The 23,340-nt window shown below is 41.1% G+C and overlaps 1 protein-coding gene across 5 annotated transcripts in view; it reads right to left on the bottom strand.

Moving 5' to 3' along the window:
• RGS6 (regulator of G protein signaling 6) overlaps positions 1-23,340 on the bottom strand; it is a gene marked incomplete at its 3' end in the record, with an annotated part of 252,176 nt that overhangs the window by 100,053 nt on the left and 128,783 nt on the right. For 3 of the 5 annotated variants that reach the window (XM_082283290.1, XM_082283289.1, XM_082283288.1), the window contains exon 2: positions 4,689-4,788. In XM_082283290.1, the coding sequence (XP_082139416.1) occupies positions 4,689-4,788 (100 nt within the window). Of the gene's footprint in view, positions 1-4,688; positions 4,789-23,340 lie in introns of those variants that run through there. The other 2 variants (XM_082283287.1, XM_082283286.1) reach the window with 1 other exon arrangement.

A 23,340-nucleotide genomic window follows, 5' to 3' on the forward strand; every position in this document is an offset into this window, starting at 1 on the left:
ATTTCCAGTCCTGGGCCTGCTCCCCATGCCACAACAACATTTTTCTGTACAGTTCACCTGAACAGGGGCCTTTCAAACTCTGGACATGAGAAACTTATTTCTCCCTTGGGCCTCTGGCTGCTATATCTGCATGAGAGGTGTGCTTCAGCTCCTCTGAAGGGAAAAGGCAACACCCTCAGACTGGCCCCAAGGGAGCTCAGTTCACAATGGGTGTACAAAGTTCTCCAGCAGAACTTGTCTGTTTTGAACTACATCATCAGGGAACATTATCAATAATGAAGTCTCACAACACTGTGGGATTTCCATATTCCATCCAAATGTGCTTTCTTTGAGTAAGTGACATTCTGATGTGTTCTGGGACAACTCCATAGGCATTTGCCAAGACACATGCTGGCTTCTTCAGACAGAGACACACAGCAGTTTAAACTTGGTTTAGCTCATGAGTCTCGAGTAGCAACAGGCCATCTGGCACATTTCAGTAAAATTGGCATTTTCTGCTGAGAGAGGTCCATGGCTTATATAAGAAAGACATGGCAGGACAGGAGTGAAATGCACTGGCAGGGCTGTGTGCACTAAGCTTGCGTGGCAGCTCTCAATCCAAGCCAGTACAGGCAGGGCGCAATCCATCAATCCACCCACAGCACAGAGGCAGCGCTGGGAGCACAGCAAGGGGACAAGTGAGTGCTGGGGTGAGGGTCAGGAGCAGAGCACGAGCAAGGGACCGGCCATGGGACTGCTGCTGGGAGGAGGAGGTATCATTCAGAATGGAGCTGTGGGGACAGCCACGCTTGAAGTCATGGAGTATGGATCAGAACTAAGCTGTATCAAAACCTCTTGGGAGGAGGGCAGAATAGCGCAAAGATTTTAGACTGCATGCCTCCCTTGGATTACGGTAGCAAAGATGCTGGTACACAGGATCAGCCAGTACAAAAAACCCAGGAGACACTGCAGTGAGGTTGGGAATGTGGGGCAAATTGGGAAGCACGAAGGAGGCTTTTTGTACTGGAAAGCTCAGCTGTTGCAGTGCTGACTTCATTCTGACTTGTTTTGGCAATGTTGTATAAGACCAAGTCTGAACCAGTGGGAGGAAAATTTGTATGTGTTTGGTCCTCCTACCAAAAATGAGGTTAGTTTTAAGATGCAATTATATGAAAATCAAAAAAAAGATGAGAAAGCTAGTTTTGTTGCTGGTTAGTATAATGAAATGTTCCTACAAGAGTCTGATGACTGGGAAAATAGAATTAACAATTCATTTACAGAAACAAAATCTTTACTGAGAAAACTTTCACACTAGAAGACAAATGTGCAACTCCTTTTATTGCAGCAACTGCCATCATGTGCACTGGCTGACAACCCATTCTGGGCACGGATCACAGCACTACCCAAACCCTGCCCTCAGGCATTTTTTCATTCCATACTCTGAACATTGGACCACGTCTGTCACACGCACACAGGTGCCACACAGACTGTCCCATCCTACTTTCACTCTCTATGGCTTGCCTGTAAAAGTGAAGACTTAACCAAGAAGACAACAGTGTGATGTGTGCTCCTTTGACTGACCTACTTCTAGTCACAAGACTGGGAAGGGGATACACAAGTCTACTTCCAATGCAGATTGAAATGTGTCTTTGGCACAGCAACCCCACACAGACTCATCATACATTCAAAAAAAGTTTTTTCATCCTTTTTCCCAGATTTCTGTTGTCAAGAAAGGGCCATTATTGATAACTCCCTGAGGCTCCTTCTCCTTGTGTTACCCAATACCTCATTCATACCTAAGGCATCAGGACAGATGAAAGCAAAACAGAGATGAGCAGCTCTTTCCCTGGTATTCAAACTTTAAATCAAACACCCACTTCACTGTACTATAAACAGAGCTGCCAGTTTGGAGCATCAAGGCACTCCTGTAATATTTATTTTCCTTTAAGATTTTATATTTCTCCTGTGAAAAGCAATTACAATAGAAGTGTCAAGCAAAAATACATTCCTGTTAATCACAGTCACTGTGAGCCTGCCAAGTAAATCACATCTCAGAGCTGCTGTTCCATTTCTCAGGTAGAAATAAAAACTGTGTGAGAATGCCATGGTCTAGAATTGAGCTCTTCCCAAGAGGAGGTACAAAGTTTTTGAAAATACAAGTTCTTCTCCTGTGTTCATGACATTGTGTGGAATTAGACAAGCATTAAAACTGAGTGTCCAATGACCGTAAGAGTAATTCAGGTTGGAAGGATCCTCTGAAGGTTGCCTAGCCCAACCTTCATGCAAAGCAAGGCCAAATGCAGAGTTAGGTCAGACTGCTCAGTTCAGCCAGGCCCAGGGGGTTCTGAACAGCTGCAAACCACTGGTTCCACAGCTTCTCCAGGACACTGGGCCCATGCTCAGCTGCTCTGACCATGAACAACTTTCTTCCTATATCCAAATATAGTTGGGATTTCTTTCCCTGCAACTTGTGTACATTGTCTTTGGTACTTTAACCATGCACTCCTGAGAAAGGATCTGACCCTACAGCTTTTCCTTCCCCAGACTGAACAAACCTCATGTCCTCAGCTTCCATACAAATGTAGGTGCTCCTGTCTCTTCACCAATCTGTCACAGTCACTGATAACATTTATACATTTCTTTTGGTTTTGGTCTACAAATAGGCACCTCTATGCATCTGAAAAGACAAATAACAAATGGCGAAAACTTTGGGCTCTCCACTGGGCTGCTACTTTCCCATACTTTTCAAACTCAGAGGCTTCATGCACTGTCCATGTGTCACAAGGGAGCTGCCTTAAAATAACCTGGAGGGAATGGTACTGAGCTTGTTCCCCTCCAAATCTGAGAATTTCTATGGGCTTTGAAGAGAGGTTTTGTTCTTATTTTATCTTCATCTTTACACAATTCTTTGTGTTGTGAAAACTAGCCATTTCAAGATGATGCAATCGCAACTGCTGTTCCAAAACTGAGTGCAAGGGAGCAGATTTCATCACACCAGAGAGCTGCTAACCATGGTTTAAAAATGCTGTGAGGCCTCCTGTTTCCTTCTGAATAACACGTGGTGGCTTGGTGATTAGATCAATTACCTTTATAATGCTATGAATTTTAACTGGAATATCAGAAACCTCTTTTAGCTGAGTCAATCTTAAGACATCAAGTCTGTGTATTGCAGACTTGGGCTTATGGAATGGGTTTTCAAATCAGATAAATGATTATTTTCCCCAGGAACCTTGAGGAACACTTAGTTCATACTTGATCCAGCCATAACCTGGAATTTAGTACGCAATTTTCACATCTCCTTTTAGAGCCATGTTTCTTTTCCACTGTAAAATCCTAACTGTGCAACTGCCAGTTAAAGAGTCACCACCCTGAAATCAATTTCAATCAGAAGAGCCTGTTGCTCAATAAAAAGAAATTAACACTGAGATGCATTTAAGTATAAACGTCAGTCCAATTTCCATATTCCCTGATTATCCCCAAGAACCATGTAGATTTGTATTCCATTCCCATAGCTTAAGCTGGACGTACAAGGAAATCAAAACACACCCTTGAATTAATCAAAACAACTTTAAACTCCATTCAATCCAACCATTTTTACAGCAAAAAAATTTTTAAGTCCTTCAGCTCACATACACCCCTCTGCAATGGCTTGGCAGCAGCTGCACTGCCACCATCCCTGTTGACAAGAGGTATTTCCCCATTACTTTACAAAAGGATAAAAATCCCAAGAACAAGAAAGGTCCCTTTGAATTGCCCATCTTCTCTCAGCTTTTGGTGCTGTCTATATGGAACAATGCAACTTTTGCTTTTTTAGTGACCATTTGAATTTTACTGCAGCGAACTCACAGTCACAGAGAATGATGCCCTTCATTTTTCAGAACAGGAGGGGAAACTTCTCTAAACAGACTTAGTGTATGTATCTGGTCTGATTTGGAAAGAGACTCTGCAAAACAGAAAACTGTATTTGCTTTACAAAGATACACAACATTGTAAATCTCATGAGTAGCTGGATATCTCACACTGGACAACAGTCTTCTGGTGGAGAGAGGGGAAATAGTAGTTTTGTAACACTGTAGTCAATACTACAATTGAGTCAGTGAAAACAGGTACCAGAAACCCAAGTACAATGCCTCCATACAATTTACATCACCCTGAATAAACTCATCACCTATCAATGGCACAGATCTTCATTGTACTGGAAGATACTCTGTCTGGAAATACATGGAGGAATGGTTTTATACTGTGACTCCCCATTTCTGCACCATCCACACTTTTGTATATAGAGCTTTATCAAAGCAGCACACATGCATAGAAGGTATTTCATATTCCTCTACCTGTAATCGAAGTCCAGTAAGAGAATCCGGGTATGAGTGAGGAAACAATTTCAACTTTCTTTCCTGACCTCTTCTCTAAGATTGTCCTTCCCCTGTCACAGGGAATGACACTGACTGGCCATACTCTGATAGCCGCAAAAACTACATAACACTTTTTAATAACTCACTCCAAAGAAATATGAATGCATGTTTACTAAAACAGAACTAAGGCATCTTTGTTCAATACTTCAGCCTGTAACAGAATGACATATAGAAAAATTAAGCAGAGGGGGGCATTTTTTCCTCACATTCCTTCTTTTCTGTGGCTTTAGTATGTTTGTTTAGAGCCAGCAAGTACCAGCTCACATTCTCTTCTCTGCCAGCTGGGGTTCTTACCAGTGACGACACTGGGGATTTTGGACAGAAAGCTCTTGACAGTGCGGATGGGAACTCCACCTGTTTTGTCATCCTGCATTCTTGTAACGATGTCTTCAATCTGTCAAAAGAAAGGAAAAACTTTGTGGTTTATGCAAAATGGTGACTTTAACGCTTATATGCCATGAGTGCTTTGGAGCCCTGCTGGTAGAATGGGCTTCAAATACACCATTGTGTATTATTGCACAAACACAGGCAGAGACACAGCTACCTGCCCAAATTCAAACCCTGAGATCAGAAACCATAAGACAACATAGACTAGCTTTGAAGGCAGTGGTCGGATACTGATAATCCAACTGCAACTGCACTTTTTTTGCTGACCAGTGGTGATAGAAAGGTGCTGTTTGCTCCACAGATGAACTGGGTTGCACTTCAACCAGTTTAAGGAGGTTCACATCCAATCCACTTTCCCCTCTGCTCCCACGTTTGTTTGAATCCTCAATACTATAACCTTAGGAGAGTTTTCATTTTCCAAAGAGTCCCAGACAGTCACCAACTGCTTATGGCTTGAGAAGATTGGAAGATGGAACAGCTGCAAGAGGACTTCCCCTGCCTCATTTTGTTTGCTAGGATGGTACATGCCCATGGTCAGCATACAAAGTAAATAACCAAAAGCAAAATGATTGTAGAGAAAAACTTGTTGGATTTCCACAGCCAAGCTACCTTTTAGTTCCCAGGCACACACATAATCCACCACATACAGAAAAAAACATGATCATCTTCAAAAGCCATGGCAATCAGAGGATCCAGTTACTGGGGGAACGAGCTTAATCCTCCTCCTGCTTACTCTGAAATGGGAAGGGATTTTTGCTTCTTTTAAGGCATTTACTCGAAGGCAATGCCAGGGAGAACAAAAAGCTGAACATAAACACAGTGCAGAAATTCAATATCTCCAAAAACTCTCTTCAAGCTAATAAGGACTCAGAAGCCCAACAAAAATAGACCCAAAGCTGTTGTCTCTGTTAGCTCAAGCAGTCAACAGCACAGCCCCACCCACTGTTGTTGACAGGTGGCCAAGGGCAGCCAGACAAGGGAGCACAGCTCTGATTCTACCTAAAGATTTCCTGCTCACAGATGCTACAGAACAGAGCCACAGCAGAGAGGTTACACCATGGGAGCACAGCCCCTCTCTCTCCTACAGGCACAGCCTAAGAGCTCAACATGCTCTCCCCATCTCTGGGAAGCCACTTCATTTACATACGCAAGTGAGTTTTTTTCACAGATTTAACACCTACATTTCAAAACAAGTTTAATTTCAAGTCTTCCCGAGGCGGTAAGACAATCTCCCAGCCAACTTCAGGCACTGAATTTGATCGCTGTGTTTTTAACCTCAGGTTACCACTTAACTGAACTGTTCACACCTTGTTTATATATTACTTTTAATTTAACACATCGTGAACAAATTCTCAGTGGGAATGAAGTCACAAAGATGAAAATATCCTGACATATTCAATATATTACATGAGCTTTGGGTACTTACACAGTTAATTTGTGATAAAATAATGATACTTTCCCTCAAACAAATCACTATGAAAATTAATACTCCTTTTCTCCTTTGCCAGAGCCTCATGCAGAGTTTGCTGATCAAAGCATTGGGCTTTTTCCCAGTCTGAGGATATCTGGAGAAGTAACTGCTCATCTCTGATACCCGGAGGGTATCTGGAAAAGTAACTGCTCCACTAAAGAGTGGACAAAAAGCATTTCATTTTGTTGAGAGGAGCCTGACAGCATCACTTGTTATGAGTTGTTAGCAACCCAGACCTACAAGGCTACAGTGCTCCAACATCAGACCTATCAGGTGACAGGGCAGCTCAGTCACCTGTGAAGGGTGGACCAAGAGCCACAAAATCTCAGAATGGGTCAGGCTGAAGGGGACCACAGTGGGTGATCTGGTCCAACCTCCCTGCTCAACCAGAGTCATCCTAGAGCACATGGCACAGGATAGCATTTAGATGGTTCTTGAGTATCTCTGGTGAGGGAGACAGGACAGCCTCTCCGGGCAATCTGTTCCAGTGCTCAGTCACCCACACAGTAAAAAACTTTTCCTTGTGTTCAGGTGGAACTTCCTATGCATCAGTTTCTGCCTATTGCCTCTTACCCTATTGCTTGGCACCACTGAAAAGAGCCTGACTCCATTCTTAGTCTTAGACTTCATCCAAGAAGGTCAGCCAGACTAGGAACTGCTTCCACAAGGCAATGAAAAACCCTCTGTGTTACCAACTACTTATGTGTCTTCATCTGTATGTACTTGCAGCTGACATCAGAGAAAGATTTCCCCATGCATATTAGGAGGAAGCTACTTTGAAATGTGTTATGAGTACCCTATGTCTCCAAGGAACACTTAGAGGCTTCAAGAATCATGAGAATAATGTTTGGTAAAACTGTTGTTTTCTCTTTTTTTATTTGAATGAAAAGTTCAGAATGAAAAATGAGATAAAATAATTAATTAAATGCAGGAAAATTAACTTTTTACTCTTTTGCTCACTATAAGCTAGAGGAACACCAGCATGATTTATGCCATTAACACTCCAAGTTCAATTTCAAGCAAAATAAAACTTTAATTAGCTTAAAAGAAAGACATATTATTTTTATGTAAACTATTCCACATTTCAAGCAGTCAGGCAGGCACTGGTGTCTCAAATGGGGTCATTAATTTCAGTTTCAGCTACAATTACAAATACCTACTACATTTTTAAATAAAAAATAAACAAAGCTACCCTAGAGAGAACTCCTTCCCAAAAGGCTCCTTCTTACTCTTGCCTTCTAGCCTGACTACACTAGGGGCACTTACTGCTCTCCTTATTTCTAGTTGTTGGATGTTTCTTTTCTCCTTTCCTTTCTACTTAAATACCACACCTCCGTTCTTTCCTCTCTCATCTGATCCAGACATGACTACACATGTCATCCTCCTACAGCATGCCCAGAATTTTCAGTCTGCTGCCCAAGAGCCCACAGGATTACAAGACCCTGGTTGTACACACTCTTTCCATTCCCAACACGCTTTTCTTGTGCTCTCCAGCAAATTTCTGCACTGCTTGAAGAGGACAGCATGGCATACTCAAAAAAACATTTGACAATCATTTAATCCTTTATTAAAGTTACAATCAAGTTTTAATTAAAATATTAAAAACCTGTATCTAGCAACCTGTTTTCAGGTTTTGTTCAGTTTGCTACAAAGAGAAGATCTGACCCTTTGTAGATCCTTTGTTTTGCACCCACCCAACACTTGCAGATATTACCACCCTGGATCCAAATTCCTGCTGAGCTATGGACATGTTTCATAAACAAGAGATAGAGTGACAAAGCAGAAAAAAAGTGATCATTAGAGCTTCAAGCATAGAGAAAAGCAAAGAGGGAACATGAAGTGTGAAGGTCACTTTCATGAAAGCTTTTAATCTTAACTTTTAAGAGAGTTACCTAGACACTTGAGTGCTAATGATTCTCTCTTCAGCTTCTGCATGTCATTAAATACCCCTTAGGCTTCCCTCTCTGGCAGACAGGGAATGAGAGTCCTTGGACAGCTCATTTCATCAGGCTAGGAGGCAGAAACAAGTGCAACAAAGCATTCTTCATTTATCTCTCCTAAATGAGCAAGCTTCAGTGAACTAAATTCTGCCCAACAAAAGTCGTGGTAAGAATGGGCAATGCTTTTTGGGTTTTTTTTCTATGATGGGGGTCACTGCTATTTCAATCTAGTCTGATTTTGTAAAGGGAACTGTCATTCTTCTCTCCAAGTGGATTCTGGGTCAGTATCTTCACAAGAAAGCCAGAGGAATTCATGTATCTGCTGTCACCGTTAGCTACACACTGTAATGTATGCCTAACAAACTAGATCTGCTTTTCCTCCTGACTGGTTGCTGACATCTCTGCTCCTCACATTTGTCCAGAATGTTTTTTATTCCTCATTATCCCACTCTCGATGCATTGAAAAGGGCTTCTGGCTTCAGGAACACATTAGTGGAGACATAAACTACTGCAGGTAGCTTATGAGAGGCTACCAATATATTCTGTTACACAGAATGTGCTGGGAATTCAATGCATATATTGCTAGCATTCATTAGACCTTCTTTTCCACTATCAGCACTTTTGCTGGCCTAAGGAGGCTGAAGGCACAAAGTAGAAGACCTTGAATTTCTGTCAGAGCCAAGATGTCTATCACTGGAAGATGAGAAGTCCTTTTTCTGGGGCAGGAAAGAACAGAAGATTACGTTTGTTGATGCATTAGAATAACTAAGTGACATAATACAACAACAAATGTAACAACCACAGCCTGGCAACTCTGGGTCAGTGTCACCCAACATCCCATTACCATTATAAGAGGGAAAATGACTCTTAACTTCACAGTAGCTTTTCTTTCTTCCAGCACCAAGGTAAAGCAAGGTTCTGCTTCAAGTTAGCACACACAGCCTCACTGAGTCCTGGTCAAGGCTGACCTTGAAGGTGACACACTGAGAGAAGGGCAAGTTACACATGGAAAAGAAAAGCTACCAGTTCCCACCTCCCACAGCCCCACAGCCAGACACCACCAGCAGCTAATGGAGCTCCCTGGCTGAACATGTTCAATGAGACAGAGATGACCACATAATGATGTCAGAGGCCCTCACGGTCCCATTTTGCCATTTTACTTTGTGAGTTAGTGAGGAAAACAGTGCCCTTTCCCTTGGACCCTGCAGGAAAGCTCCTGCTGCCTATTTGTGAATATTTCAGGATGTACCAGGTGCCTGTCTGATTACTCACAGCAGCTACCCTACCCTTGGGGCCTCCTGTCACCAGCTAACCTGTGGCTGGAGAATCTCCAAGCATCACTCATCAGTGCCAACATTAAACATATAGGGTTAGAGAGAACACTGTGCAGTTGCAAACATCTTCTCTGACCTGGCCAACAACAGCTCTCATGCATACTGGGGGAGCTCGATGGTACATGGAGCAAAGGATCAGGCTGTTATCAGCTAGCATGATGGCAATAATTACAAGCACATTTGATCTTTTCACTGAAGTATAAGTTTAAAAGAGACTTTCTCACAGTGCCAAGTCTTACTCCCATAAGTGTCTCTGACACTATCAGCGTGCCAGTGCATTCTCCACCTGCTGACTCCTGCCATGCAGCCCACACATGCACAAACAAGGAAAGTTAATTTGACAAGATGCCTGAAGCCAGCTTGCTTCACTTGTCCAGTCAATTTCACTCTGCTCAAACAACAAGAAGAAAAGGCTGAAAAATAAGGGCTATACAGCTCCCTTTGGCACCCTCAAGGGAGAAAGGACAACCTTGCCTCTGAGGCAATGATGGAAAGTGGCAGAGCAGCTCTGCAAGAGAATTGTGGTGTGGCCTTGAGCAATCAGCATCATCTGCTTCTGTCCAAGTCTCCTCTCCTGCGTAACAGAGATAATACCAAACTACACAGGGGTGCTGAGATTTAGTTCAAAGATGTCTAAGAAGGAGTAGGAATGTCTTGGATAGCAGATGCCACACAGCTACAAAAGATATGTTCCCCATCTCTGAGAGCCTTTCACAATCCCAGCAAAACCAAGTGGCAGCAGAGCACGGATGCATCAGCTGGCAGGGCCGTTTGGCTGCTTCCAACCTGACCAACACCCAGTCACGGCTGAAGTCAGGCCACTGCTGGAACTTCCGCTCTTCCTGATGGAGACCTCTCTGCCTCTTTTTAAAATTTCAGAGCTTCAGATACAGGCAGAGTATGCCACATATCTCACTTAATTGGGAGTGTGTTTCAGGGAGGAAAGAAAATAACTGCGATCTTCCGGATGGGATGGTGAAACAGAGTTAATAATGTTACCTTGGCTGGTAACATGCTTTAGCATTTATATATCTCTGCTGTGAGTAGGAGGGTACCAGTGAAGAACAACCACCAAGGCATTTGTCCTGATTAATTGTACGCTGCTGCTAATCCAGCTAGAGCTTCACAAAAGTGAGCATCTACTCACAAGTCATCACATGGAAGGACAGGTTTCACCACATCAATTGGATTATACAAAACAATCCTTAGGGAAAAACTGTGACGCTTACTGAGCTGCTGAGGTGCAACACCAGAGTCTGGAAAGTACCAGGCAGCAGTTTTTTGAGCAGACCGTGCCTCCCCTAACACAGCCCACAGTGTCAGCTCTGCACGGCGCCCCCAGCTCAGGCCTGGGCTGCGTTACAAGAAAACGTAGTCATGGAAAATGAGAGCTGGAGCTACTCCCCTCAGGCACTATATGCACAGTTGGAAAACAGGGTTTAATATTCAGCAGAAAAACAAAGCATAGCAAATTAATTCAGCAAACAGAGATTCTCCAAATGAGCTGAACTAATGCAATTTTCTCCCTCCCCAAAAATCGAGCTTTTTAGCCCATCAGTGTCAACAGTGAGAAGCAAAAGACATCAATGTGTCAAGTGTTATGCAAACTCAATTTTTCATTAAAAACATTTTGACAGACAACTCCCGATGAGATCAAATTCTACATGAGCTATAATTGCTTAAAAGAGAAAGCTATTTTGGCATGTTAGAAAGCTGTGTAAAAATAAAAAGTAAACTCTTGCTTATTGATTGTGCTACTGTAATTACAGCAGCAAATGCTTGGGACTCTGTTCCACTATGCATCATAACAGAAGTATCTTGTGAACAGTGCTGCATTTCTCCCACATGCTTTCTACCTTTATGGCAAAGATGCCACATATATGCATACAATCAGCTTGAGAGATCTTACACCATTTAAAGAACAACTGCTCTAATTAAAACCTTCTAAGGCTAGCTCCAAAATAGACCAAATATTTACTTTGTTCCGTAAGCAGAAGTGTTAAGCTTTTTAAAATTGTAGGAAAGTATCATAATTATCCAATGAAAAGACAATATGAATTTTAAATAAAACTCCAATGGAAACCAAGCAGCCACAGAATTACAACAGAGGTGTGAAGAAAGTCACACTTTTGTAAAAAAAAAAACCACCACCAACAACAACAAAACAAACAAAAAAAACCCCCCACCTCTGCCACACAGTATTTATTGACTAGATGTGGCTTTTGTGTAACTTACGAAATATGCAAATCTATGCACAGAAAAACACATAAATTCAAAGATCATTTCAGCCAGGAAACCTGTAGGATGGAATGATCTACACACTGTTTCTCAGTGTGTGATCTGAATTGGAGGAACCACCACTTTGGGGAAGAACAGGAAGAAGTTAGTGCCTGTGTTCTTTTAACAGTGCTGCTAAGGGAAGGCATTGGTGCTGGTGCCATTTGGGCTGCTGGTATCTGCTAGCTAGTGACAGAATAGAGCTTCCCAGATCATTTTTCACAGGTCACCAGTCACCTAGTACTAACTGCATCTGACCATGCCATCCTCAGCAAGATTTTAATGGATAATCCTGAAGTGCTCTGCAATGACTATCTGTGGAAAGAAGACTGAATCAAAACAAAGCAGCAGCGTGGGTTGAAATATGAAGAAGTAAATTTATAACAGGAAATCTAGAGCTGCACTTCTGGTAATATAATCACCATAGTCCCCATATACTAATAACAGGAAATGTTTGGGGGAGCATAGGAGTAGGTGCTTTCCTTTGATGTGGTTTACTGAAGTCACTGACTGCAGGGACTGACAGCATCCTGCTGCCTCGCTCCAGCCAGGGTCCGACGCACAAGTTGCCATGGAAACAGCAGAGATTTTCTCTTCTGTTGCATCACTGCCCTGAATGCAAAACTACACAGGTCTCCAGACTGCTCATACAGTGACAAATGAGGAGTGGAGCAGACATGCTACCACAGCCCACATGGGGACTGCTGCAGAAGGGCTGAACGCTGTACATGACCTGGCAGAGCTCCCTCACACACCTGCTCCCATGCACACACAAACATTCAGGCCCCTTGTTGGTCCCACTGCAGGCATAAGGCCATTAACCAAACCTCAGGAATGCTCAGAAGCAAATCTGTGACCCTGCTGCCATCTAAAATAACCCAGCACAAACCACTCAAATTGGGACATTTCAGAAGTGAGTGCGTTTAGTTTAACAGCTTTGATTTTGCTAGTGTTTCTTTTGGGGGTTAGCTCCCACACCCTGAATTTCACTTTGCGTTCTGGCCATCAACTAATCATTCTCATGCAGGACAAAACTATGCTGAAACTTGAGGTTTTTTTATTCTAAAACAATTGAGAAAGCTCCTGAAATCTTCAATCTTCCAGCAACATTGGGTGGAGTCTCCAATTTGTAACAGCATCCAAGGACAGTTTTTGAATCCAGTTTAGAAGCAGCACATAAGAATCTTAGTATTACACTGTGGTCTGTGCCTGACCTGGCATGAGAAAGCAGCACCTCTCTCCCTGTGTGATGCTGAACCGAAGATCTATAAACACAGTCCTTGAAGAGGAAGTTCACTTCCCTCTGGAGCATCAAATACAAGGCACTTCCAGACAGAAAAATGCCAGAAAATGGTGGGTCACTAATCTGTTACCATGCAGGAACTTGCAGCTCCCCAAGTCTTGATAAAGTGAAAAGCTGGTTAGGACTGCACCCAAATCACTTCAAACCAAATCCACAACCCCAAGTGAAATCACATTCACACCTTCCAAAGCTGGGAATGGGACAATATTCCCAAGGTCCATCATCCTTCTTGGGAGCTGGAATCACAGAGCTGCCGACCTCCCAGCCCAACTGCTCCAATGCATGGCAGGGGAGGAAGGGACTATCCAGCCACCTTCTTCCCAGCACCACTGGCATGTGACAGTGAGCCTTCAATGCAACAGGGTGGAAAAGGCCATCCCTGGGCCTGGCAAAAATTACTTTGAACAATGCTGAGGGGAGGTAGAAAGACAAGTTATTCCTCATGAGTGTTCTCCCCCTTTCCTACAAAATGCAGCAACTGCTACCTAACTGATCTGAAGTATTTCATTAAATATATTATTTACTGAAATGAAATACAGAGGCATAAATATTAAGCAGATAAGTTGGGATGCAGTTGATGGATGCTCAATCAAAATTTTTGGCATTGCTACTGCTGTCTTTAAAAATCTGAGCAACGATGAGCAGGGAATGTCATTGTATCACCTCAAACACTCAGGGAGGGCTGTGTTGTTCTCTGGGTCTCACTTTTAAAATGCAAAGTAGATTTTTTCTACCCCACTAACAAATCTTTAACAGGGAGAGAACTCTGTAGTTGAAAGGGGGAAAAAAATTATCTGCTGCATTCCTGACTTTATTCTGCATACAGGGGAAGAAAACAAAGAAACCCAATCCAATTTAAAGTGACTATTTTCTGCTTAAAATGGTAAGATCTGAATTTGCACTTTAATTTAGGCCCCAGAGCTGAGGGGAGACTTGTGTCCATATCCTCGTGAAAGGGCAGAAAGGTATTTGTAGTGAAAAAAGGAGGACATATGAATCGTAAGACAAGACTTTTACACTGTGGACTTCTTGATTCAATCTGAGCTTCATCAAAGCACTAACAACTGCAGGTAAAACAAGATGAAGCTATGTAGGACAAACCTGAGAATATTATTATTTAGTAAGAAATGTGGTGTACCATCATTTTTTATTCTTTTTGCAAAGCTTCATAAGGATGTTCCTAACTTCTCCCACAGTAGTGAAGATACTTGGAGCCATTCAGGAAATAGTTCACAAGTTATTTCCGGCATGAGACAGAAAAGCTGGGATTTGTTGTTCCCTGCAGGGAAGTTGTAGCACTGGCACCAAATCTCCACCATCACCTTTCCTAATGAATTGATGAGGGAAACTATCCAGCATATCTCTTCTTTCTATTTTGGTAGTTGAGGGCTTCTGTGGCTTAGCTAAAATAAATTATGCAGAAATATATATACATGCTAACAAACCAAATGTTTTAAAGAAAAACAACAACAAAGTAGGGCTTCAGGAGTTGTTTTCCTACCTTTTTTTTTAAGCATTCCTCTGTGTATGTAACACTGTGACACATAATACAGCGTGACAAGTCATTTCATGCATCATTTAATTCTTTGCACTGCAAAGTGCCCTACCACAATAAAGATTAGCTACATCCCTCTTGCCCCCAAATGCTGTTGAAGGTGCAAAGCAGAGAAGTTTACAAATTACAGGAAAGACAAGAAACCCTATACACCAATATAAAAGGTTGTATTTGGTTTCTCTTCCTCTCCTTGTGACAGTGTCATGTTGCAATTTCTAATATTGTTTTTATACACTAAAACAAAAAATTACTTAAAACAAGAAAGGCAAGGACACAGAAAAACCCACCAAAGTTTCCACCACCCAGAATGAAAAGATACCACTACAAAAGTAAATGCAATTTTATTTTGAATTTCAGAACAGAGGGAAAACAGAGGCTCTGTAAAGATTTGTTCATTGGAGAGTGAAAGAATGTAGATTTAAATTTTTTTGATACTTCTAAACCCATGTATTTTCTTCATATTGCTTTTTAATGCCTTTTAAATGCATTTATCAAAAAAAAAAAAAAAAGGATTGGTTTATGTACAAATATGTACAAGATTACCAGTGTTGGAAACTGAACACCTTGATTTAGCCCACAAAGAGACAATGTTGAAGTGTTTAGCACTGTGAGACTTTCTGTAATAACTTGGCGAAGGAGTTCCCCATAAAAAGCAGTGTCCACTCACACCATGGCTAAACACTCTGCAAAGTACAGATGCAATTTTCTCAGCAAGGTGATAACCTTTAGGCAGTTAGCAATTATTGAAGAAACATTTTTCAAGTAGTCTACTTCACTCTCTGATGTGTTAGTGAGCAGCAGTAAAATGAAAAATACTAGATAAAACTAAAATCTGAGCATTAATCGAAACAGATTGGATACTATCTGACAAAGGTTATCTTAATTTGGCAATTCATTTATCCAAATATGCTAAATTAGGCTGATAGGAAAGTTTGCATAACACAGGACTCACAGAGGTTCTTTAACCGAGCCACTCAAGTGCTTTGGTCCTTGACTTTGATAGCAGCTATTGCTAGAATGAAAAACCCAAACCTCACAGATCGCTCAGCAGAATGCATGAATTAAAAATGCACATGACTCTTGTAACAGGATCATCAGTACTGCATTTGTTAACATTTTTATGCACTAAAACTAGCATTTATTATACCAAGATTGACTGGTGCTTTCCCTTTGGCAAAGCAAATGTCACAAATCAAACAGCAGTTATGAGTTCTGCCACAACTCAATTACAGTCCTCACCATGGACGAAGTTATTTACTTCAGCACCAGTTTTATGATTTATTCAGTGGTTCCATTGCTGTTAGCGCTGAACTTTTTAGTAATGATATTGCCAAGGACAAAAAAAATCTATAACACCTTAGAAAAAGAATAATTTTCCTTCTTCATATAAAAAGGGATAGAAATCCCCCCTCCCAAGTTCTCCTTCCAAATTCCTTCTAATAATATATCAAAGAACACATTGTAGTAAACATGTGGCATTTAATAAAAATGATGACACGTCAGCTTTGTTTTCAAATCTCAGCATCAAACTGCTGTTTGATTCAACTCTGGCCTTTAATGCAGCTAATGCACAAATGGAACTCTGCTGTTTTAACCCCCTATTTTACAATACTTCTCGAAAATTTTCCAAAGGTAATCATAGGTGTCCCAGCTCTGCAGAACACTCGTGAACTTTTCTTGAGCAGAAATGACTAAAAATGAACCCTGCCAGAGACACTGATCTTAAAGACTTTTACCTCTTGACACCTAACCAGTATTGTTCCTAATTCCAGAGGATGGGAAGAGCTACCTGTGGACTCAAAGTCAGAAACTCTACAAAGAAAGGTATTGCTTACTTTTGGTACTTTATTGCTATCTTCTCTCCAGGGGGACTGTGTAAGAGACAACTGAAGACACAGCTCACAATACAGAATTGCCCAGCCAGAACTCAAGGCGCTCTCGCCTGCCTCTCCTGCCAGCAGACAACACAAAAGGCCATCTCCGGCCCTATATTGTCAACTTGCTGTTTCACTCACTGAGAAAGGACAGGACAGAATGAAAAGAGCAGCACTGCATCCTGTGGCTACAGCTTGGTGGCTGTTCCAACATGTGAACACGTCAAATGAGGGTGAGTGAGCTGCCTCCAGAATATGAAACAGCTACTCTTACCCTTTTTTATATCACTGTCATATGATAACTGTTATCTATACACATGTGGATTTTCTTCCTTTCAAATGCAGAAAGTATTAGCACCAAAACATAAATAGTGAATAATACTTTTGCATCAGACATAATTTTTTCTCATAGATTTTGTGTTCAATTAGCTCTGTTTTTATGGTGTGGAAGGAAAACATCTAGCACAGGTAATAACACCATAAATATACTAAATTTTATTATGCAGGAACAACTGGTTATACAACACAGTTTTGACTTCAACTCTACCTTACCTTCCCAACCCACTGCTTCTGCACTAATATACTTTGCTTGTAGAATATTGTTTGATTAAAGAAAAAAAAGTTAAACACCTATACATCTCAGCTGGACAAGAATAGTTAGCCAGAATATCTTTTCAATACATTTTTAATGTTAATATTTGATGCCAAAAGATGGAATTGTTAAATACATAACTATGTTACAAGGGTTGATCTTTTTAAATTGCAGAATGGCAGCTGAGAGATAGATGTGGTATTTGGTTGTAGTTCACATGGATTTCATTACTGAAATGGAGTAGCATACTAAGAACAACACATAAATAACATGAGTTTTAAGCATCTAGAATTACAATATAAATCACAGATCACATTAAAATTATTTACCTTCCTCATTCCATGATGGAATGAAAGTAATTCTACACACAGATGGGAAATACATTTTATGGTTTTCTAAATACAGAGGGATCACTGTTTTATGATGCTTAAATTGCTTTTCCATTCCAGCTTTTATAAACACACTTAGGATCCTCAGAAATATGACTGACTTTTAGATAAAAAGGAGTTACAGGTTAGCATGCCTGACTTGTACCCTTATGCTGTTAAATCTTATTAGTGCCAACCCTGACACTAGTATTTCATGGTAAATCATTAACGAAAGAGGATAAGGGGGTTTCACTTGGCTATAAAATCATCTTCCTACCAGATAGGGTCACTGAAGTGTTGATTTATTCACTGTTGAGGCAGATTGAAACTCTCCCTATTCTATAATTTCCTTTTTCTAAGGTATTATCTCCCAAGTTTTTTCTCTGTCCAACTACAAAGCAACAAAACTAGCTCTAAAACAGAATTAAAAGATATCTAGCATGCTTTCCAGCAACTCATATTTCAGTGCACTAACTTTTTGTAGCAATATATCTATAGGTCGATCAAAAAAAGATCAGAAACTAAAGTACAATAATGATTCTTGTTGATAAGAAAAAACCTTGCAGAAAAATTTATTTAGTGCTTCCTTGTCTCACTAAGAATAATATATTTTTAACCATAAATTCTACCCTAAAATAAAACTATGTAGTTCTGCAACAGTAGGTTGGGTTTTCTTAACTTTTTTTTCCAACTCACACAGCAAGAAAAAAACCCAACAACAAAAGAACCCAAGAAACTTACTCCAGAGTATTTTTTCCTTCATGTTCCTCCCTCCTCAGCAACCTGTTGTACCTCTTATCCATCCTGGCTTGATCTTCTACCCCACTTCCAGATTCCGCCCTAAGCCCTTCATTTGTGCAGTTGTCCAAGGACTTGAGGACATGCAACTCTAAAGGGATAAGTGCTGTTTGCATTGAAATATGGTGCCACATTTTACTGTCATTCATTTTTCCACGCATGAAAACTAGATAAGCAGTTCAGGATCCTTCTATCTGAAACCTTTTCTGGGGAAGGAGAGGAGCACAGTAACCATAAGTCCTTTCAAACTGAAAGCCAAATGTGGTAGCTCACACCAGTGCTGCAGGGGATAAATGCTCCCTCCTGGATTGCTGCTCTGAGGTTGAAGATGGTGCTGTGACAGGAAATGGTAGGTGGAGAAAACACTCTTGCAGAACCAAAGGTGCAGCCACTCAACCATCAGTCACAGGGAAAGAGAAGTGACTTGGGTTGCCTGTGTCCAACACTGGGCAGCAGAAAAAAAAAAAGGCTGGGATCTGAGCTCAGTGCTGCTGTACACTGATTACTGGGTTTGGGAAGCTTATGATGGTATTAGTCAGTGTCTGTTAGCAGAGGACATTGGCACAAATAAATAAGCAAAAACTAGTTTTAGTGTCTGTCCCTTTAATTAGCTGAACACCATAAATAGATGTTTCATGTCTAAACATCCTAATTATAGACTTCTGGGCGACTTTGGTTCTTAACCTGCTAGCTGAGAGTAGATAAAGATGCTTAAGCTACAGCCTAGCTTTGATGAACATTTTTCATTTTGACCAGCTCCTGAAGCCAAAACTTTATTACATTTTTCAGGTAGTTTGAGTAATGAGCTTTTCAATAAGCTTCAGTAACTCTTCGGAGCAGTTCAGTTACTCTCCTGTCTTGCCAGTTGTTCTCTACAAACTGAGCAGTTTCTTGCTCTAACATGATGTCTTTTTTTGTTAAGATGGAAAGACCAAATGTGGATCTTTCTATTAATACATCAACCCTGCAACTTGCATTAAGCTAAGAATACTTATTTGAAGTAAAACACTTCTCTAAGGACAGATGCACACAATTCTCACCCATGTGAGCATGTTTGGCTAATGGGAAATATATGCATGTATGCACACATACGCTGTAAAAAAAAAATCAAACTTCAAATATGAATGAGCATGAGTCAACTGAAATTTCTTTTTACTCAACCACAGTTGAATGCTGGGTCTATTCATGTTTTCACAACGAAGACTAAATGCAAAGGGTGTACAGTGAACTACTTCTCTTCACATTTTTTAATACAGAGCATTCCTTTGAAAGCGATGTTTTATGTTCTACGTAAATGTGACTGAGAAAGTAAAGAAATCCTCTGAAATAAGTAGTGTTGACAGGTTTTTTTCATTACTTTACCATAAGTCAAAGTGAGTGAGCAAGATCTGGTACTGAATGCTAACAACTTCATTAAAAAAGCCAAATAAAAGCAACACTAGTGAAAAATCAACAGGAATTAGACACTTATCCTCCATCTAACATGTCTCACAACACTTGCTGTTTGAAGCACAAAGGCAGGAAACACAAGACTGCATAAATCTGTTATGTAACCAGGGTTGTGGGGTGACAGAATCCTTATACCTGGAGACAGCTCAGCAAGACACAGCACTGCATTTCTCACCAACCAGTAAGACATTCAAAAGAAAATTAGTAATGACTGAATAACTGGATAAAGAAGTTTAAAAAAAAAAAAAAGATTCTCTGCAAGCCCTCTTCAGTTTTGTACCAATATCAAGTGGCCCCTATTAGTGCTAGGAAGTATGCATGAAAAGAAACAAGACCCGACAGCCTGGAGATCAGCAGCTCCGGCTCCACGCTGGCCTCTGCACCTGCTTCAGCTCAGCAGTGCACAAGAGCTCTGCGGGAGCAGGGCGGAAGAGGAGGGTGGAAGGCCATCAATAATACATGGCTGAGCAGCCAGACGGAAGGCGAAGGGACTGCGCACTGCATGGTGATTTCAAAGCTGTCGTTCTAGAGAGTGTTCAAGGTTCTTAATGTGCGCGTGGCCAGCAGGTATTTGCTGGTGTCTTCCAGCACATAAATGAGCTGCTGGAAGGGGCTTACTCTAGACTGCATCCCACACCTGAGCAGCTCTCCAGCATGCTTGCTGAGATGGGTCAGTCTCTCCCAGAAATTCAACACCAGTTTAGCTCCTTTCACATTCAGGAATCAAGTTCATATGCAGAGAGGTCTGTGCTTTCTCACATTTAACACTGCTATCAGAATTAGGCTTCTGATATATAAGCTACTGGCAGATTTCCAGGTCAGGCAACTAATATGCTACAAAATAAAGAACAAAAAGACCACTAATCATAGGTCTCTATTCTCTGCTCATAGTCCTTATTCAGACAAAACATTCACCACCAACTTCCATGTATCATTTGTCTGGTCACTTCTGTTGCTATCCTGAATTCACAGAGTCAGCAACAGCCTTTTCAATGTAATATCAACTTCAATATACCTGGGTGCAAAGATTTGTGTCATTCAACCACTGCACTGTCAGCCTCTGAATTTCAGGTCACCCTGAGGGTTTAATGCGCATCTTCCTGTTATTTGCTGTTTCCCATCTTGTCTAGATTTCAGTTCTTCCCACTATCCTGTTACTAGCAACGAGTGACTGTCACAAGCATTTTGCCTTTGCTTTCCAGATGTAGTAAGAGAGTAACTTGGATTCTCTTACTTCAGAACATGCAGCTCCTCTTTACTGGTTTCCTGGACTTCAGAAAAGGTTACTTCCCACCTTGCTGTATCTTTACCTCCAAGTGCCTCAGTCTCCTCATCTCCTTTGCCATCCTTCTCCCCACCACACATCTGTTCCTCTGAAAGTACGAGAACCTGTCACTCTCTAGTCCCAAGCTTGGAGAGCTCTCTGGGCAGTACCAAACATGCTCAGGAGGGGGAGGACTCCAAAAACCTCTGCTTATTCAGTCTTACTCTATGTATTTGATGCTCCCTCTGAAACTTGCTGCTCATACAGCTTTTGAACCCACTGTCCCACCCACACTTGGTGGGGAAGGGACATATCAGATACAATTGCAATTCTATGGTTCTACAAAAGCAAGTGGTTACATATTAGAGAGAGTTCATCCTTCCTGCAGGGAGTGCTGAACATCTATTTGTCTTCAGACAACACGCACACAAGTGAGACCTTATGTACGACCCAGATAGACGGGAACAGCTGTTAAAACTTGCAGTCAACTTGGAGACGCAAACCCGAGAGAAGCTGTGTTTCTGTTACTCTCCAGACTAACTAACAGGCCTTTCCTCTCTCACCAGTCTACCCAGTTCAAGACCAGCACCAGTTACATGCCTCCATCCCAGTTCAGGGCTATTTGTTCTTGCCTCTGCTTCAGAGCTTGCTACCCTTGCCAAGGTTCCAACAAACTAGTTGTGAATCAGGACACAGGAAAAACTCATTATTTAAAATGTATTTGGTTGCCTGTTAAGAAATTCACAGGAAGCTTTTCCTCTACTTCAGACAATAGCAAAAGTTACGTTGTTTTCAATACGAACAATACGTGCTTTGTACCTTAATCACAAATGAAAAAGGAACTATCACCTTAATAGGTTAAGTGCCACTGGGTACCTCCAAGTTAATGTTGGCTTATCATTAAGGGAACCATACTAGAGATTTCAAACACCGCAGGAATCCATATTTGCAGTTTTACTCAGTATCTGCTGAAATACCACACAGCACAAATACAGGTATGCTCCCCACATTCACCCCCACTTTTCACACTGTCTTTTCATGTGGCAGATTTAAGAACAAATGACACAAAATTTGTGACATCTCCAACAGCTTCTCCCTGTTATTAGACATTAAACTGCTCAGTTACCATACTGTATCTTTCAGTTGTTCCCTTTCTAATTCTGAGAGGTTTTTCATGTTCATGGGAGTTTAAACAGGCATTTGGCCATGAAGTTTTTCTCCATAAAATACCATACCATAACATAATTTGTTATTCCTTTATTATTAAACAACTCCTCTAGATGATAACAATCTCAGGTTTTCCATATATTTTTACATTCACAGCTCCAAGTACTTTCTGATCATTTTCACTGATAAGTTTGCATTTCATTAGTGTTTACAAGCATTTCTATGAAAGTGCAATAACTCATACCACTGGAGTTGTGCGCACAGTTCGTTCACTCCTCACAGCACTATTCTTACATAAGTCAATCATAGGTACACAGAAAATTTCAGGTCACTTCTGCACCAGTTTATTGAGAACATACTGACAAACTATTAAGTATATATTTACAGTATGCTGAGTATTACCTAGATGAACAGAACAGTTTAGAGGATCTGTGATGAGTAGGAGGCAGGAATACACTCGTGCCAAACCACTGAACTAGACTGGTTGCCACTGCCAACAGCTATACTTTGGCTGATGAAAGTCTTTGAGCAACAATGATTGCTATATGCTCTGCACAAGGAAGTACAGAAATTAATTATCCACAAGTAGTATTATTCTGAATTGCTGCTGGATTTTTCTTTACTACAGCCTTCCTCAGATCTCTTGTGTTATTTAAAACTAATGATGTTTCAGTCATTCAAAAATGTTATGTGTAACCTGATGCATTTGCTTCAACAGAATGATGCTAAAGGCAACTTTTGGCATGCTCTAGTTGCTGAGCTAAAACCAATTTTTTAGTGATGTATGCATTAAGAGGGGTTTGCTGCTGTATAGCTCTGCACTAAACGGAAGTATTAAAAAAGTCTGCCTTTTTTAGATTGAGACCTCTGGGAACTGAAAACTAAACTACCATAAAATATCTTTCTCTCCCCTTCTTTGAGGTGAGACACTTGGTCAGTGGCTGCAGACATAGCAGAGGTGAGCAGTGGGATGCTGGAAGAGACCTTTCATCACAAATTTGGGACAATGTATTTCAAAGCCTGCACTTGGTCTCCCCTACACTTGTATTCCTGTCCTTGTTGCTTTTCCTTTATCTGCTAATTCTTTATCAGAATTTCCTCCTGTGGAAAGCAAGATGAGAAATCTCTCCCTTTCCTGCAGTTATTCAGCCGAACAGCCTCAGGTCT

Source organism: Coloeus monedula (assembly GCF_965178545.1).
Source record: "Coloeus monedula genome assembly, chromosome: 6".
NCBI classification, from domain to species: domain Eukaryota; kingdom Metazoa; phylum Chordata; class Aves; order Passeriformes; family Corvidae; genus Coloeus; species Coloeus monedula.